At 44.8% G+C, this 16,339-nt stretch overlaps 1 protein-coding gene across 2 annotated transcripts in view; it reads left to right on the top strand.

Annotated features, from left to right (window-relative positions):
• The window catches only part of LRRFIP1 (LRR binding FLII interacting protein 1), a 101,951-nt gene that overhangs the window by 35,390 nt on the left and 50,222 nt on the right, over positions 1–16,339 (top strand). For both annotated transcript variants that reach the window (XM_059820716.1, XM_059820715.1), the window contains exon 2: positions 12,748–12,834. In XM_059820716.1, coding sequence (XP_059676699.1) covers positions 12,748–12,834 — 87 coding nt within the window. The remainder of the gene's footprint in view (positions 1–12,747; positions 12,835–16,339) is intronic.

The following is a 16,339-nucleotide window of genomic DNA, read 5'->3' as shown; positions in this document are numbered from 1 at the left end:
GGTTCTTTTGGCCAGTTTTCTTCTGTAGGTGTCCTTATTATCCCCTTTGTGTGGGGAAATTGGACACTTCTTAAAGTGAACTGTCAATTTTTTCCTCAGGTGTTTGATAATGAGATTCTTCGGTGTTTGCAAAGGATCTTAAGGTGAAGACATGATTGTTGTACATTTATGATGCCATACTAGTTTATTCTCTGTAGTGAATATACTCAAACACTTGAGTTGAAACCATAATTATGTGTAGCTGTAAGTCTGAATTTTTGGACTTGGCTTTTACTGTGAATGGGATGTTGGTTGCCTTTTTTTGTGTGGTGCTCGCAGAGTTTTCAAATGCTGCTTGCGTTTCCCCACCTAATGTCCTTGTTGGGGGGTAGGACTGAGGTGCAGAACCTCTGCCCGTCAGAGTGGTATTCTTTGAAATGTCTGTTGGTTTTCTGATTTACAAAATTTGCAGTCATGGTGGAAACGGTTAATGCAGCTCTTTAAAGCTGATGAGGTTTGCAGTAGAGCCTGGGAGATGGCAAAGCCTAGTATTGTGGATACACCAGCAGAGAAGCCTTTTTCTACAAGTACAAGTCTCTTACTGGACCACTTTCGTGTATGCTTATTTTTTTTTACACAGATGTCTGTATACTCATGTTCTGTGAGATGCTCCTAATCAAAACTCTGGGTTGTTTTTTTCTCTTTTAAAATTCTGTGGATTTTTATTGTTCATTATTAAGCAAAGGAACAGAAAAGTTTAAGACTAGGTCAGGAATTTGTTGGCTTATGGGAACTATTCTTAAATCTGTCTTTTCTAAAACATATTTCAAATTTCTGAAGCTTTCCGATAGTAGCGAGGCATTAATATATTCCATATAGCCTCAATAGAAAATAATCTGTTGATACTGGCAGTACATTTTGGTGCTGAAAACCGGACATTGTTTTCCTAAGAAGCACTTATTGTGTATACTTGAGTTCATTGCCTTGGTTACAGCTTACAAGGAGGTTTTGTTAACTTTGCCAACTGAGCTGCAAGGGTGCCAGGATGCCCACAGCAGACAGGGATGATGAAGTGAGGTGCATGTGTAGTTTCTTCTGTCTTTGTGACTTCAAATGGGTGTTACTCCATAGATTTTTAGAGACTTTCTTGAATATTAGAAGAACAAGATTCTGAACTTTAAAAAAAAAAAAAGGGGGGGGGGGGCTTGAGTAACTAAATTTTTCGTCTAATGTGAAATACTTTCCAGCCTTTTTCTCCACATAATGAGACCTGCTTTATCTGTTACCACTGTTTGGAAAGCCAGTAGTAAATGTGATATGGAGGGACATCACTGACATACTAAGAGATACTACTTGAAGAGAATAAAGGAAATGCACAATAGAATTTATTTTTCTTAAATATAAATGAAGTAAGCTGAGTTACATACGTAGGTGACAGATAGTGCTGGGAGGTGGCTGCTGATACTGCTTAAGAATAAATATTGGGGTGGGCCAAGCTGGAGTCAGTGTGCTCTGTGTTGCAGGTTTTTTCAGTGTTTAAACCCATCTGTAAAGGTTTTGACTGCTTTATTCCTACCTGAAGCCCTGCTTCCATGTCTCTTAAACCACCTCTGGCACAACACGCCCTGAAGACAAAAATAACGGATTGGGTGTGACCTGTGTTGGAAGTCAGGCTTCCTTGGAATTTGTTTGTGTTATCAGTGATTGTAACATACCTTGAAGATGACTATGATCTTTCCCCCTTCCTTTTGACACAGCTCCTTGGTAGTTATGGGTAAAGGGTTGCAGTTCTGTGCAACCGATTTTTAGGATTTAGGCCTGTATTTGTGGAGGAATGCATTGTGTTGTGTGCAAGCACACATCTTCTGTGTATGCATGTTTGCAGAGGTGAGGCGTGTTCCCCAAGGAGAGATAAGGAGTCTGTGCCATCAGAAACTGAGCCGCTATCCTCGGCACCATAATTTGTTTTTTTCTGCTTCTAAGTACCTAAGATGAACTCACAGTTAACCTACCGGTTTATGAAAATGTCAGCTGGCTCTTCCCCCCCCCCCCCCCCCCCCCCTTCAATCTCTCCTGTTACCTGTTTTTCTTATGCTTAATTTAGCATTGTACTACATGTAATGCATATTTCCGTCGGGAGCATTCTTCCTGCTTGGATGTCTTCCTGAATTCATATCACTCTTGCAATGTCCCGTTTCAAACGGGAAACGCACAGACACAAGAACCAGGCGCTGAAGGCATGATATTTAGCAGAGCTTCAGATCCTTTGGCTATCTTTTCTGGGTATGGGAGAGGTATGACTAGACAGAGACTGCATTTTTGAGAGGGTAAAAAAAGAAAAGATAGACTAATATCCACTTGCAGACAGTGTTCGCTAGGTGCTGCGAGTACCCCCCTGCTCCCCCAAGTTGGAAGGGCAAGGAGTCAGAGCTAACTGCTATCAGCTTAACGATGCTAAATAGATTTGGCAAGCAGTTGAGTAAAATGCATCACTGGCTTCCTAGATTGTGGCTCAGCTACTGTAGTTACAGAACTGTATGCACTTGCTTTTTATTTAACAGTGTGTGAAGGATCTGGTGGAGTGTCGAGCGCCAGGAGGAAGAAGAGATGAGGAAGACAGTGTTTATGTGGGTGTACGGAGAATTCCTGTTCTTGGGAAGTATGTCAGGACCTGTTTGGAAATCTAAGCAGAATGGGGCTCGCTGCATATAAAATCAATTCAGACATGCTGAAGTGTGTGTTTTGAATGCTGTCAGCTCTGTATTACCAAAAAAAAATGGAAGTTCACTAGTATTAAAAAGACCTCCTGATCCTTCAGTTCCTACCCAGCAGGTCCATAGCACGCTTGTGTGTTTGAATTTATCCGAAGGTATGAAGTGCTTCCTCCAGTAAAACAAATAAAAACAAACATCTTGGCTTCTGCATTGATTTAGGAAGGAATTACAAAAAGGGGTGTCTGTGGGGGGGTCCTCAGTAATTCATGCCTTGTATAGGAAGTACTCACATCTCTGGTGTATCTTCCAAGTGACAGGACAAAAACTGTACAGATTTGCTGGTGAATGTAAGGGGAGGTTAGTTCTCATTAACCAGGAAAACCAGAACAAATTGTCTATTTTAAGCTAAGATGAAAATACGCATATTTCTTCATGCTGAGTTGTCATGATGCTTCAGATTTACATGGTTAACATCAATCTCCTTTCCTTTCCTTCTCTGTTAAAACTTCTACATATAAGGTAAGACGTATTTTTCTTGAAGAATTAACTCCAGTGCCTGGCCCCCGGCTACCTTGGGGTCAGCTGCCATAGTCCAGAAGTGCCTTCATCACAGTTGATGATGACTTTTGGATTTCTGCAATGCTTGATGCTGTTTACTGCACCAAAATTAAATGGTGAGCCAGTGTTTGGGAATTAGGGCATAACTTCTCTTGGACTCAGGGCCGTTCACAAAGACAGCCTTGCTGGGCGTTGCAGGGCGCAGCAGAGAGGTTGCCAGCCCGAAGGCAGGATCGCGAGGCTCGGGGTGCGTCTCCAGGGGCAAAAAGCGCTGCTGCAGGGCATGCCAGGGTCTTCCTTCAGTTACTGCAGATTCCTGTTGTTCCTTGCTCTTGCTCACGGAGGATAAGGGAAACGTAGCAGGCTAGGAACTTTATCAGCCTTAAATAATGGGCTTAGGGCTGCATGTTACACCATCTGAATAGCAAAGCATTTCCTGGTCATGTTACGCTAGCCTGGTTCCTGACTTCAGTATAAGCCATACCGGCCGATGAAACGGGCATCTGTTAAACCTAGATTGAAATTACAGATGCTTTCTCTGTACTGAATGTTGACTGCCTGTGTGTGCTGGGCAGACTGTACTGACTGGCTTCCCTTTCCCCTTTTCTTTCACGTATTTCACTATGCAGGCATACCTGTCATACCCTCCAGCTAGTGGGTTTACCAAGAAGAAATTGAACACAAGTCTATAGTCTATCATTGAATCTCCAATTACCAGTTTTCAGAGTAGCTTAAGCCTGACTTCCTCTAATTAAAAAAACCAATACCTTTGAGCCATGCTTCACAGGAACATATATTATTTCTATATCTATTAATCTCTTTATTTTTATACACACATTGAAGTGGATTTAAGACAGTTCAGATTTTTTTTTTTTCCTTAAAGCGAAGTTGGGTCCTTTACCCTGTAATGAAGGAAAATATAAATCAAGAGGGGAAAAAATAACTTGTAGGCTCAACAGGTGGGTTTGGAGTTTAATGAAAGATGGAGACTTTGGAGACCTTATTGCAGCCTTTCAGTACTGAAAGGGGGCTTATAGGAATGATGGAGAGAGACTTTTTTTACCAGGGCCTGCAGTGATAGGGCAAGGTTTTAAACTGAAAGAGGGCAGATACCAGGAAGAAATGTTTTACCATGAGGGTGGTGAGACACTGGAGCAGGTTGCCCAGAGAAGGTGTGGATGCCCCATCGTTGGAGGTGTTCAAGGTCAGGTTGGACGGGGCTTTGAGCAACCTGATCCAGTGAAAGGTGTCCCTGCATACGGCTGGGGGGGGTTGGACTGGATGGTCTTTGAAGGACCCTTCTGACCCAAACCATTCTGTGATTCTGACTTAGTAAAACCACAGTCTGTTGTACAAGCGCAAAGCTTCCCTTCACATAAGCAGGGTTTTTCCCAGGGCCAGGGTGCAAGTTAGACATCCCCGATGCCTTTTATCTAAAGTAAGTGTGTCTGGTCTTTCCAGGGACAGAGGGACATGGCTGGGGTCCAGGGACTTTCAATGAATCCAGTTGAAGTATTGCCCCCAAATGTAAAATAGTGCCAGTGCTTCCAAATTAGCTATAACACTGTCAACAGCATGGCAGTGCGTGCTCTGCCAGCATGAAAAACCGGATTCTCATGGAAAAACAGCTCAGTTGCTGGGTGGAGGCTTTGCAGGGCTCCCCAACCTGCGCCGCTTGACCGGGAAGGAGCGAGCGTGCAGGGCTTCGTTGCTAAGAAGCAACCTGTTTTGCTTGTCTCTGCAACCGGAGAAAATCCGGTGCCAGGAAGAGATGACTCTCCGTGTTTTCTATTGTTGCTGCTGCAAAATTGCAATGGATAAAATGAACTGCTTAAGCTTTGGTAATTCTCCCTGCCCTCTTGTCTCTGCGGGAGGGTAGGTGTGTGCACTTTGGATGAAATCGGGGGGAAGCGAGAGGGGGTTTGGATGAAATCAGGGAGAATCAAGAGATAGCACTGGATTTCTGCTCTGACTGTGCCTTGAATCGTTTTTGGGGTATTGTCCCATTTAGTGTCACTTTAAAACACTTGTGTCCTCCAGTGCTTCTAATTTTTCCCTTAGTGTGTGTTAGGCTCTTCCAGCTCATCACAGGAGACCTTTTGAAATGCAGAATTCCCTTTTTATGTCCAGCCTCTGTTCCTGATTGCTGTTTTGCAGTACTCTTAGACCTGATTAGATGCTTTTTTCTCCCCGCCTTTTCTTTTGCTCCTTTTTTTATTTATTGCTTAGAGTGTAATGCTGTTTCTTGAAGAATAAAACCAACACCCGCATATCCAGCATTGATCACCCGTTTTAAGCTCAGCTCTACAACACCCATCACACCGTACTGATACAATTGCAGCAAATTAACGATGGTTAGGCGGTTTATTTCTGTCCTGCAAATGCTGCTTGGTGTGAATATATATTTATAAGGCTCTGTTCAAGTTCTCCTGAATGTTACCATCCAGTGTGCTGGGAGAAGCAGGCCGAGGGCGGGTGTACGCTAAGCGGGGGTTTGCTGGGTTGTTGCTGGGGGTGTTGATCGTCCTCGAGCATAAAAAGGAGGTTATGAGCTCCGAAACCATTCTCGGAATTGCTTTCTCCGATACAAACTGCTTAAGCGGAGCTTGCTGCGCGGCTCCGGCGGGGATTTCGGACTAACAGCCGCTGGGAGCAGCAGCAAGGCTTGCCCGTAGCTGGGGAAGGAGGGCTCAGCGCGCTCCCTCCTGCCGCGCAGCCCCCCGGGGCCCGGGCCCGGGCCCTCTGCGCCCGGCCGGGCGGAGCGCCGAGCACCCCGCGGGCTCCCCCGCCGGGGGGCCGGCCCCGGCAGCGCTCCGCCCCCGGAGCCGCGGGGGACCGGCCCGGGCCGGCTTCCTGCAGCGCGGAGCGGCGGGGGCAGACGGCCGGCGGCGGGAAGGAGGGGCCGGAGCCATGGAGGCGGCAGCCGACTGCCTCAGCCCGGCCGCCCGGCAGCAGGTAAGGCGAGGCGGCGGGGGCGCTTCCACCCACCCCGCCCGCTTCGGGGGGGGGGGGGGGGCGTTGGGGCGCCGGCCCGGGCTCCGCGTCATGCCCGCGGGCGTCCGTGGGAAACGGGCAGCGCAGCCTGGCGCTCCGGGCGGTGGCAGGGACCGGCGGTGCCCCTCTGTGCGGGTGCCCGTGCACACCCGTCAGCCCGCCGGGCTCGGCTGTGCGCCTGCGGGCTGCCCCGCTGCCGGCGACCTCGCCGCCCCGGCTCGGAGGCCGCGACCCGGGCGCTGGGCAGCGTGCTGGGCTCGGGGGGTGTCGGTGGGACTCGGAACCCAGTCGCTTTTGGGGCACGGTGTGCAAGCCACAGCAGCTCTGCAGAGGTGGGTGCTAGCGAGGTGGTTCCGACTGCCAGCGACCGCCGCGTAAGGTAGCTTACTCTTCAAAACGCGTGGAGTCTTCTAAGGTTTTCTTTTAAAAGTGCTAACGCGTAAGCTGCTTACCCCGCTCAGTTTGGTACGGGAGCAGATATGCCAACCGAACCTCTTCAACGTTTTCTAAATGAAGTTTCAAAACAGCCCCGCGTGACCATAAAACGTTAATGGGCGGACTAGTCATCCGTTGACATAAACTGTCACTCTCCACTTCACCACTGTCACCGTATGAATGGGAGAGGAGCTGTCAGACAAGCCCGTAATGGGCCTGTCTGTCTACCCAGTGGAGCTGGTACGTGGGTATTAGAAGGGAATCCTCATGCTGATGTGTAGGCTGAGGTTCATGAACATGCTGCCTTTTAATACTAATTTGCACTTAAGCAAAAGGTGAGGAGTTAAGCAGGATGTGGACTGACCGAGCCCTACGTGATTCATAGGCTCCTTGTCATATGAGTAAGTGGTGCAAAGTATGTTTATATTTGTAACTCGGATGCAAACAATGTCAGGTAAATATGCTGGTTTGACCTCTAAACATAAAGCCATTTATAGACGCTCTTGTTTCGACACTAAGGAGCAAATGATAACTCACAGCGAGCTCCTGGAGCTCGCTGGTTTATGTTGCTTGTTCCTCAAGTGGAGAGAGGAAGAACAGTGCCGTGGGTTAGCGCTCGTTTTACCCCATAGCTGCGTTGGTCAGCTGCCTTACAGGAGTATTGCAAAGCGCGTGCTGCTTGTCTAAACAGACGTTAAATTCTTTAGAAGCGTAACAGACATCAGATTTCTTTTGGCTGGTGAAGCATATGACTTAGGTAAATAGAGTGAACAGTTGTATCGTATTTGAGCAAAAGCCTTTACATGCAGGATACTGGAATGGGTCAGCATCAGTCATGGAAAGTTATCCTTATCCCAAAAGCGACTCGCTGGCTATATCTTAAGCATGTTGGCAAGACGTTTAAATCAGCCTGAGAATAGTTATTGCAGAAATACATAATAGCGGTTGCATACAACGAGCAGGTGTAATTTAGTCGGGCAGACTTGTGTTTTAAAGCTTCTCTGACAGTGGGATCAGAGAGCTTTCTGAGTATGGTTTGGTGCTGGCAAACTAACACTTCAGTCCTCCACAAAAAAATATGATACTAACTTTGATTACTAGTCTTTAGAAGCAGATCATTTTGAGTACATTGGAATTAAGGGGTGCTTTGTATAGATCGAAAACTCTTACGTATGTAGCCATGTGGCATCTCAACATAGTCATTTTTCACTGCTCAAAAAAGCAGCATAATTTCCTGTCTTTGTTGGCCGTTTCTTGGGGCTTCCAGTCAAACAATGAACTCTTGGACATTTCATAAGGGAAAAGCTCTGAGAATACCCACCTTCAGGATGTGTGTCATTAGCCTCTACCTAACCAAGTCACCTATATAATTCTCTCATCAAAATAATAATGAACGTGCCGCTTCCCCGACGCTGCGCTGCGGGCCAGGAAGTCGTCGCTTCCGTAACCATTGCGCATTATACGCTGGCCCTGGGTGCAACCAGACCTCGCCTCGTCCTGATGAGGGGTATTTAAAAAGGGGGTGTGTGGAGGCAACTCGCCGGCAGTTGCATATCTTGTACTCCCGCTTCTCCCCACGGCCTCATGCTGCAGGCAGCAGCAGATGCTCCTCACCCTTTCCAGCTGAGATCAAATAGCCCTTTTGGCTTTTTCTCTTCCCCCCCCCCCCCCCCCCCCCCCCCGATGCACTTGTACTAAAGTAGTGAACCAGGTTACAACCTGCTTAGTTTTTTCCTGTGCAGAGGTAAACATACGGAACTCCTTAAGGCAGGATAAAGATCTGCTGCTGCACAGGTCTGGGGTTTTATTTTAAAACTAAAGCAACCCTTAAGCAGGGGTGTCGAGTGCTGAGCAAGTGGACCAACAAAAGCAACGAGCGTTGTGCAGTGCAAGAGTATACGTGTTTTGGGGCTTAGGGGCTATAAATCATTCTGGGCAACTGCAATAAAATGACAAAAATGCAGGATGTGTAGTTGTAGTACTTGAACGGGTTACATAAATTAAGGCGATTATTTTTCAGCTGGTGTGCGTTTCCATGTTCATCTCAGCCGTGCGGTTGCCATCTCCTCGTGTTTTGCCCACGGGGCTTTACAGAAGCCCCTGAGGAGGGTTTTTTTTGTGTGACATGCACAGCACGGCTGAAGCTGCCAGTTCTGCTTGTCAGATGAGCGATACTTCATAAAAGGGAAGTTACAAAAGCTTTGTAATGAATGCAATTAGGCTTCATATTTTTATTCTTCTGTTTTTGCCAGCGATCTGTCACTTTTGATTGAGGCCTGTATTGCTCGCTGAGTCACTGGTGAATTTTAGATGATTTTAAGATTAGTTCCTTCAATCTTAGTGATTTTTTTTTTTTTCATCTTGAATCCGTTGAACAGTTATTTATGCTGGCAACCTTGAGACTGTCGTTTTAGCTTTTGTAGTCTGAATTTCAGAAGTCTGTATGAATTTATTGCTGATTTCATGACGTTCAGCTGTGTCTCTTGCAGGCTATGGTGTCTGTCTCTGCCACTGCCCTTAGAGGTGACTTGGGTCTGGGCTCTGACAAGTGCTTGGGCTGGTTGAAGGCCAAAGTCATCCAGGCAAAGCCTGTTTTGTTCCAGTCAGCACAGAGGGAGAGAAATGCGAAGTTAAAGTTGCTGTTTGCAGGGTGTGCAAGAAGTCAAAGTATTTATAGCATAGAACTATTAATGTGAAAACAGAGTCCAAGACTTTCAAAGAGTGTGGTTTGACAAAGACGAGTTCAGTCCTGTCCCTGCTTTTGAGGAAGAGGTCCATAATAAATCTGACACCCTTATTGTGTTAGTCTAAAAGTCTGTAGGTGACAGTGGAGGTTGTGTTTTGAATGTCCATGACACGTGGTTTGCTGTCAGGGTAGCAACTTCTGTTAGTAGGTGAGCTCTGCTTCTGCACAGGAAAATCTGTATGTAATAGTTCCTGTTTGTCTCCCACACTTGCTGCAGAATTTGCTGGACGTTAGGGTCACTACCAGACTTTTAGTTTGATAAAATTGTACGTGATAAGTGTTAGGCGTGGATTCATCCCTGCCCTGATTGATTTACTTCCTCTGAGCTCATGAGCGATGCCTGGTTTGTCACCAGGGCCACCTACAGAATATCAAAAACATCCATTCAGGTTAAGTGACTGTATCAATTAAAGCATGGTAGAAATGGGATTATGAAGGGCACAGGTTGGTATCGGTATCTGGCAAGCCTTGTTCTCAGGGAGGCCTGAGAATAACTTGCTCAACTTCCCCCCCGCTTCCATTTTTCAAGTTGCTTCATTTCATATTGTGCTCACTTCTGGAGAGTATATAATTCTGCAACATAGCTAGCAAGCGTGTAAATCCTTTGGCCCTAATCATATGAGGGAAACAGAAGGGGAAGTACTTCTATGTGTGTGTTAAGCCCAACATCTGAATTTTACATACAGGCAAAGAGTTTTTCTAACATGAAAGCTCAGCTGGTTATTGCAATTCATAAGGAAGATAGCTATAGTAATTTTAACATCAAAATAATCTTGTTCCTGTCTTTTTCTGGCAGGAGGGAAGTTAGAGATACACAGTTCTGTACTGTTTGGTGTATTTTGCTTATGGAGACTTTAAGGGCCTTTGTTTTCCATATGGGAAAAATACAGCTAATGGTTTGCACTGATGTTGTTCCTCACCCAGATCAGGTGCAATTTTCAAATGTATGTACAGAGTGAAGTTTGTTTACTTTCATTTTTGCACTGTTTCTTAAGAGTGCTTAGAGTTTACCTGTCAGGATGAGGGAATGCAACTCTAAACCATAAGGAGTCAAAGGTGGTCTTTAAAGCTGTATCTCCTGTTCTCTCTCTCTCCCCAAAAAATTGTTCATGAGCTTGAGTCCTTGGAGCAAGATTCCCCTTCCTTGGGGTATGTGCGTGTTGTGTTTGAATGGCTACTGGCAAAAGATGGTGGTTGTTACCTGGTATCATATGAATTGCCGGGCAGCCTCTTGTGATGAATAGCCCAGGGCAGTCCTTGTCCCTGAGGCTGTCTTGTATTTACAGCGGTACCGACTGTGAGACAGATGTACAGTAGTGCTTCTGGAGGTACTGAAATTTATTTTCAGATAAACAGAAATGGATCATGTCAAGGCAACATCATACTTGTTCCAGTACAGTGATTTCTTACCTTTAGCATACATCTTACAGCACGTTTATGGAGTGGGTGTCATAAATGATTGCAAACATTGCAGGTAAATCATAACGCTGCCTGGCAGGGATTCAGCCTAGTATTTGCCCCAGCAGCAGGGCTGCGGGGTTGTTTGGTTTTTTTTGGACCCCGGAGCCTACCGTCATATAGCTCCGTAAGTAACAGCACACTGCGGTGACCAGAGGGGACGGGTTTTGAGCGCAAGCATGGAAGTCAGCTCAAGGTGTGAGACCACGGGTGTGTTTTGCAGTTTCTCCCTGTGGCAGAGCTAGTTACCTTGAAATTCAAGCAATGAACTGAAGAGAGAGCAGCGTTCTGTGCAAAACCAACCCTTTTCTCTTTCTGCCATGGGCATTTTTACCCTCTGAGAAGGTTGGTTTTTTCTGTTGTTTTTCTGGCTGACATCTGTGTTGCAAGAATTAAAAACTCGGTTCATTTAAATAGATCGTATTTGCACAAGAGGGAGCTGCATTCATCGTCAAAAGGAATTTGCCTGCCTACCTGTTCAAGTCTAGGGTCAACGAAGTAAAACGGGGGAGAATGCCCGTAACCGAACAATGGCAGTATTTAGGGATTGGGGCTGTTTGTGGTGGGGTTTTGTAGAAGGTGGGTGATGTGAACTTAATTTTTAGCCTAGTGACTGTATATTTTAGATTTTATTATTGTTGTTGAGGATTTAAGATACACAGCTCTTCACGGCTCCCAGTCTTCCCATACATCAGCTTGTGTTTAGCTTTCATTAGCCCTTTCCCGTTAGCTGAAAACTTCATTCAGCCTACTCCTTTTTTGGCTTTTTTTTCAGTGTTTTGTTTTGTGTTTTCGAAGGTTGTGGCCCGTTTCCTTCTACTTTGAGTGGTGAATATACTTAAAGAAGGGGAAATAAATTACATCTTTCGTTTTTTCTGGTTTTCCTTCTGTTTAGAAGTGCTAATGACAGCGCTGGCATTCTGATTTTCTGTATGCTTGACCTTGATATTATTGCAGTTTTTCCTGTTAAATTGGATGCTGTACTTACAGTGAAAAGTTTCAGAAGCGGAGGAGTTGGGTGTAACGCCAGGGTGACTAGCTGAGCGATGCCTTTTGCTCCCTGCTGAGCTATTCTGAATTACACCAGGCGAACTGCTCGCAGTCACACTGTACCAAGCCTGAGCTAATTTTACATTTTTCTCTATAACACTAGCTGGTTTTGCCTAAGATTAAAAGCAAAATATTAAAAATGCTACTGTATAGCACATTCCAGCACTTCCAACTGAGCTGAAATGAGGAAGCACTGTAGATCTCCTAAGAGACCCGCTCTTGGCAGATTTCCACTCCGGAGAGGTTTGGACTTGAATACAGACATCTGAAGACTTTAATTGAGTAGTTAGTGCATTTTCCGATGTTCCCTACTCCCTCGCCTCCATCATTTCAGCCTTAGTTGTGCGTAGTCATGCTGAACAGCAACATTTACCTAACTGCTGTGCCCATGTATGTGTGCGCAATGTCAGCGGTTAGGAAAAATGGCACCTGATGTGTTTGCTGTTGGTCAAATTAATTCGTCAATAAAAAATAATCTGCGCCGCAAGGGAAAAAAAAAAGAGCAAAACCCGCCTTTATTAAATAAATGTCCTTGTTTGCTCTCTATCCACACAAATAGTAATTAAAGAAACGCAGGGCACTTTCAAACACAACTGCTAACCGAGGGTAGTGCCTACATGAGGGTGTATTACCTGCCTGTGAAGCATAACAAGTTATGGAAGGCAGGGCCATTACTTGCAATAGGGAATTAACTCCTACAGATGTGTTTACAGTCTTGCCGAGTCAAGTCTCCTTATTTCATACCCTGCTTAAAGAGTGTGTTTCACGTTGAATTGTCCAGCTTTCATTTCATTGCTGTGTTCCTGTTTGCAGGCTGAAGCAAGACTTGCAGCAAAGCGAGCGGCGCGGGCAGAAGCACGGGAGATCCGAATGAAAGAACTGGAGAGGCAGCAGAAAGAGGTATGGTCAAGGCTTTGGGGGGTGTTTTGATCATCATCTTTCCTGAATATAATCCGAGATCCTGGAACAAGGGGTTAATCTATATTTTATTGAAATATGAATAATCTGTGTGGAGCTGATGTTGATCATAGCATGGCAAATAAAATAGCCTGGAAAAAAATACGGATTGTGGCAAGAGTTTTATCTTGGTGAAGCCAGTATAATTATTCACAGAAAGTACTGGTGGTTAGTTAGTAATCATTGTTTAATATTAAACTTTGAAGTACTCAGCTTGTTTGTGTGTGCATTGGGGGGGTGGATTCTTATCACTTTGTTAGAAATTTAATGAAAATGGAAGATGCTTGGCCCTTGTATAACTCTTTACTTGCAAGTTGTTTTGCTTCATTGCTGTGAAGCTGGCGTTGTGATCGCCCCTGTTTGTAAAAATGATGCTCTGCTGTTGGCAGAAGTAATGATAGAAACTGAACTTGGCAAAAACATTACCTTCTCCGAAGTGTTTGGATTGAATGCCTGGTGTAGTCTCTCCGAAATTCTGGAAAAGCTAGTTGTTTTTATGCCATCAGCAAAGCTTCTGTGCCTCTGCACATCAGTGTGTGGGAGATCATGGGCTTCCAGTGTAGGAATGACCATAAAGACCAAAAAGACTTGTTCTGCTCCTGTGGTGTTTGACAAATAGGAGCTGTACTTAAATGTCATTCTCTCCACTTCAAGAAACTGAGAGCAGCATTTGTTTCGAAGCTGTGGAATCTAAAGCAGTGCTATTAGAATGGGGCTGCGAGCATGGGCTGGCACAGGTGGACTGAACTGGAAGGGCTTTAAAACTTGTATTTGTTGATGTGCATTTAATGAAACAGCAGAGCGGACATAACAGGGCTAGCAGCAATTATAATTTAATTTTTTCAAATAGATTTCAAAGGAAAGGGAAGAAGTAAGGAGTTTGGGGGCAGGGTGTGGGAATATGTAGTAAGAATAAATGTACATCTGTGCTTTTAGGGTGCAGAGAAGGATTCAGTTTAGCTTTTAAAGAGCGAATCGGGATGCGATAGCAGACTAGTGTTGGTGCAGGCTGCAGTAATCAGCCTGGAACAGAAGCACTTGGGCAGTTTGCCTGTGCTCAGCTTTGTGCTGGAGCGTCTCGCCTAGTTGAGGCACGTCTGGATGTGTCTTAGCACCTTCTAGCCACGGCAGGGTTAGATGTACCTGCAAACACACCGGGAGTAAGAGCTGCAGGGGAGTGTTGCAGCAAGCGCAGTGCTTGTGGAAGAGAGGAACCTTTTTCTGCTGCGGTTGCTGCTTTTTGAAGGATATTTCTTGCAACCTGGGCCGCAGTCTGCAGATAAGCATCGGTATGTCAAGTTGCCGGCTGTGCCTACAGCCTGAGTGATGGGACTTGCCGAGCAGCCTTTGGAAGGTCCGTGGTAAACAACCACGAGGTGTTTTGTATGGGCAGCAACGTAAATACGGGTGTGATGGCAGCTGACAGTGGTGTTACCATCTAATTTGCAGATAACTTTAATGGAGCTGATGACCCCCTTGAAGATTAAAAGCTGATGCTGCAAAGGGTGTCCTAGTAAATTGAAATTTTGGTATGAAAACTAAAGCTTGTGTGCGTGCTTGTGCAGTTAATACCTGAAGAGCTAGTGATCTGAAAACCTGTGAAAACTTCTTTGTATAGAGAGAGATCGCGTGGTACAGGATGTCGCTCTGAAATACCAAATTCGGTGAAAGCGAAGCCAGATATCCACTACAATCTGTTTTGTAATTCACTGGCATTAATTACATAACGTGACTACACGTTTATTTAATATTTTGCAAGCTCAGATATTCTGTAATTTTTTTTCAAACAGCTTAATCTCAGCCCCCAGATGCAAGGTAGAGCTAGTAAGGATGGCTGCAGGAGGTTTTTCATTGCCCCAAGTATCTTACAGATATAATAAAAGAAAACATAAATATAGAAAATCCCAAGCAGCGATTAACACGAGAGATTTGGCACCTACCCCTTCTTTGGAGGAGAACATACTGTGATACTGGTGTCTGTACAGCTTGTTGTCTGCCATCTTCATTTTCCTTCGCAAACTTTACAGAGAAATAAATAGCACATTCCCACTACTGCCATGTTGAAGAACCAGGACTTAAAGCACTTGCTTTAATACTTCAGAAGGCTTTTCAGAGCCAGTTACAGGAGTTAAAAAGCAATAAATAAATTTATTGCATGTGTGTGTGCTTGTTCATGCTTAAAGCAATGTACATGCCCTGACAGGCTTCTTGTGGAGCATGGATTACTTGAGAATATATTTATATTGTTGGTCTGGGTTAAAAGTTTCCAGATGTTACTATTACAAGCTATAAACATGGCAGTATAGCTCTCGCTGGCAGTGAAGTAGGGTGTTTTAATGATTTGGACCTGGGCTGGAAATTGGCTCCTCTCCTGCCCACCATCTCCTATTAACAACGTTTCTTAACATGCTTCAGGTTCCTCATTTTAAAATAATTGGATAACTTTTGCATCATGAGTACCTAAGTGTTTTAACTAATGTTCTGCTTGCCATTACAAAAGGAATGTCAATGCAAAAGCACCAGGTATCTGAGATTTTTGTTCTCTTGTGAATGTTTCTGTAAGTAGAATGAGCAGCCACTTCATTAGAAAGCTATAAAAACATGCTGTGCTGGTTCTATAGGCTAGCCGTATGTGAAGAGTGCACCAAAGACTGGTCACAACTGTGTAGTAAATAAAGCTCATCGGTCAATGGTGAGGGCTACACGGTATCATACCAAGCTCTTCTTTTGGCAGAAATTAATTCATGTGGCACACATAATTGACAGCAGAAATTGCTGCAATTCCAATTGCTTTTGGAAGAAAACACTCTGAATCGCAGTGTGAGATATGGGAAGGTTACTGTGGAAGGCTGCTGCCGTTCGCTGTGGTGGGGCACGATTGCAGGTGTCTATCATCTCATCACCTGGCATCACCTCATGCCAGGCAGCAGAAAGAAGGATGAGTGTGCCAGTGTGGGTGGTCTGGTTTTTTCCTTTTTTTAAATTTTGTTTTGTTTCGTGTTTTTTTTTTCCCAAGGAGAGGAAGGTAAGGAGGAGAACATGACTACAAGTTTAATAGGAAAGTAATCTAGGTAAAAGAAAAGTGTTTTCTGAAGCTGAAGAAAGAAAATTAGCACAAGAATCATGATCTGATATATGCTGATTTATGTAGGTAAGGGTAGCGGTCAGTCTTGAATCATAAATAGGTGTGTATGTATAGAAATATTTATATGTTTAGTAGAGAAGGGATTCCTGGGCATGAGGCTCTAAGAAAGGCACAGAGCTAACAAACGTAACTGGTTGAACGTTTCTGACTTCCTATTCTGTGCTGCTTTGTTGTTGTTATCCACCAAAGATGTAAATAATTAATCAGGGGGTCAGGGTAGGTTTTCAGGTATGCTTCCACACATAGTAAGTCAGTGAGGAGAGCTCTCATGTGAGGCAATGCCAATGCATGTTCTAAGCTGAA

The sequence above is a fragment of the Gavia stellata genome, chromosome 8 (assembly GCF_030936135.1).
Source record: "Gavia stellata isolate bGavSte3 chromosome 8, bGavSte3.hap2, whole genome shotgun sequence".
NCBI classification, from domain to species: domain Eukaryota; kingdom Metazoa; phylum Chordata; class Aves; order Gaviiformes; family Gaviidae; genus Gavia; species Gavia stellata.
This window is presented reverse-complemented; position numbering and strand designations above follow the sequence as displayed.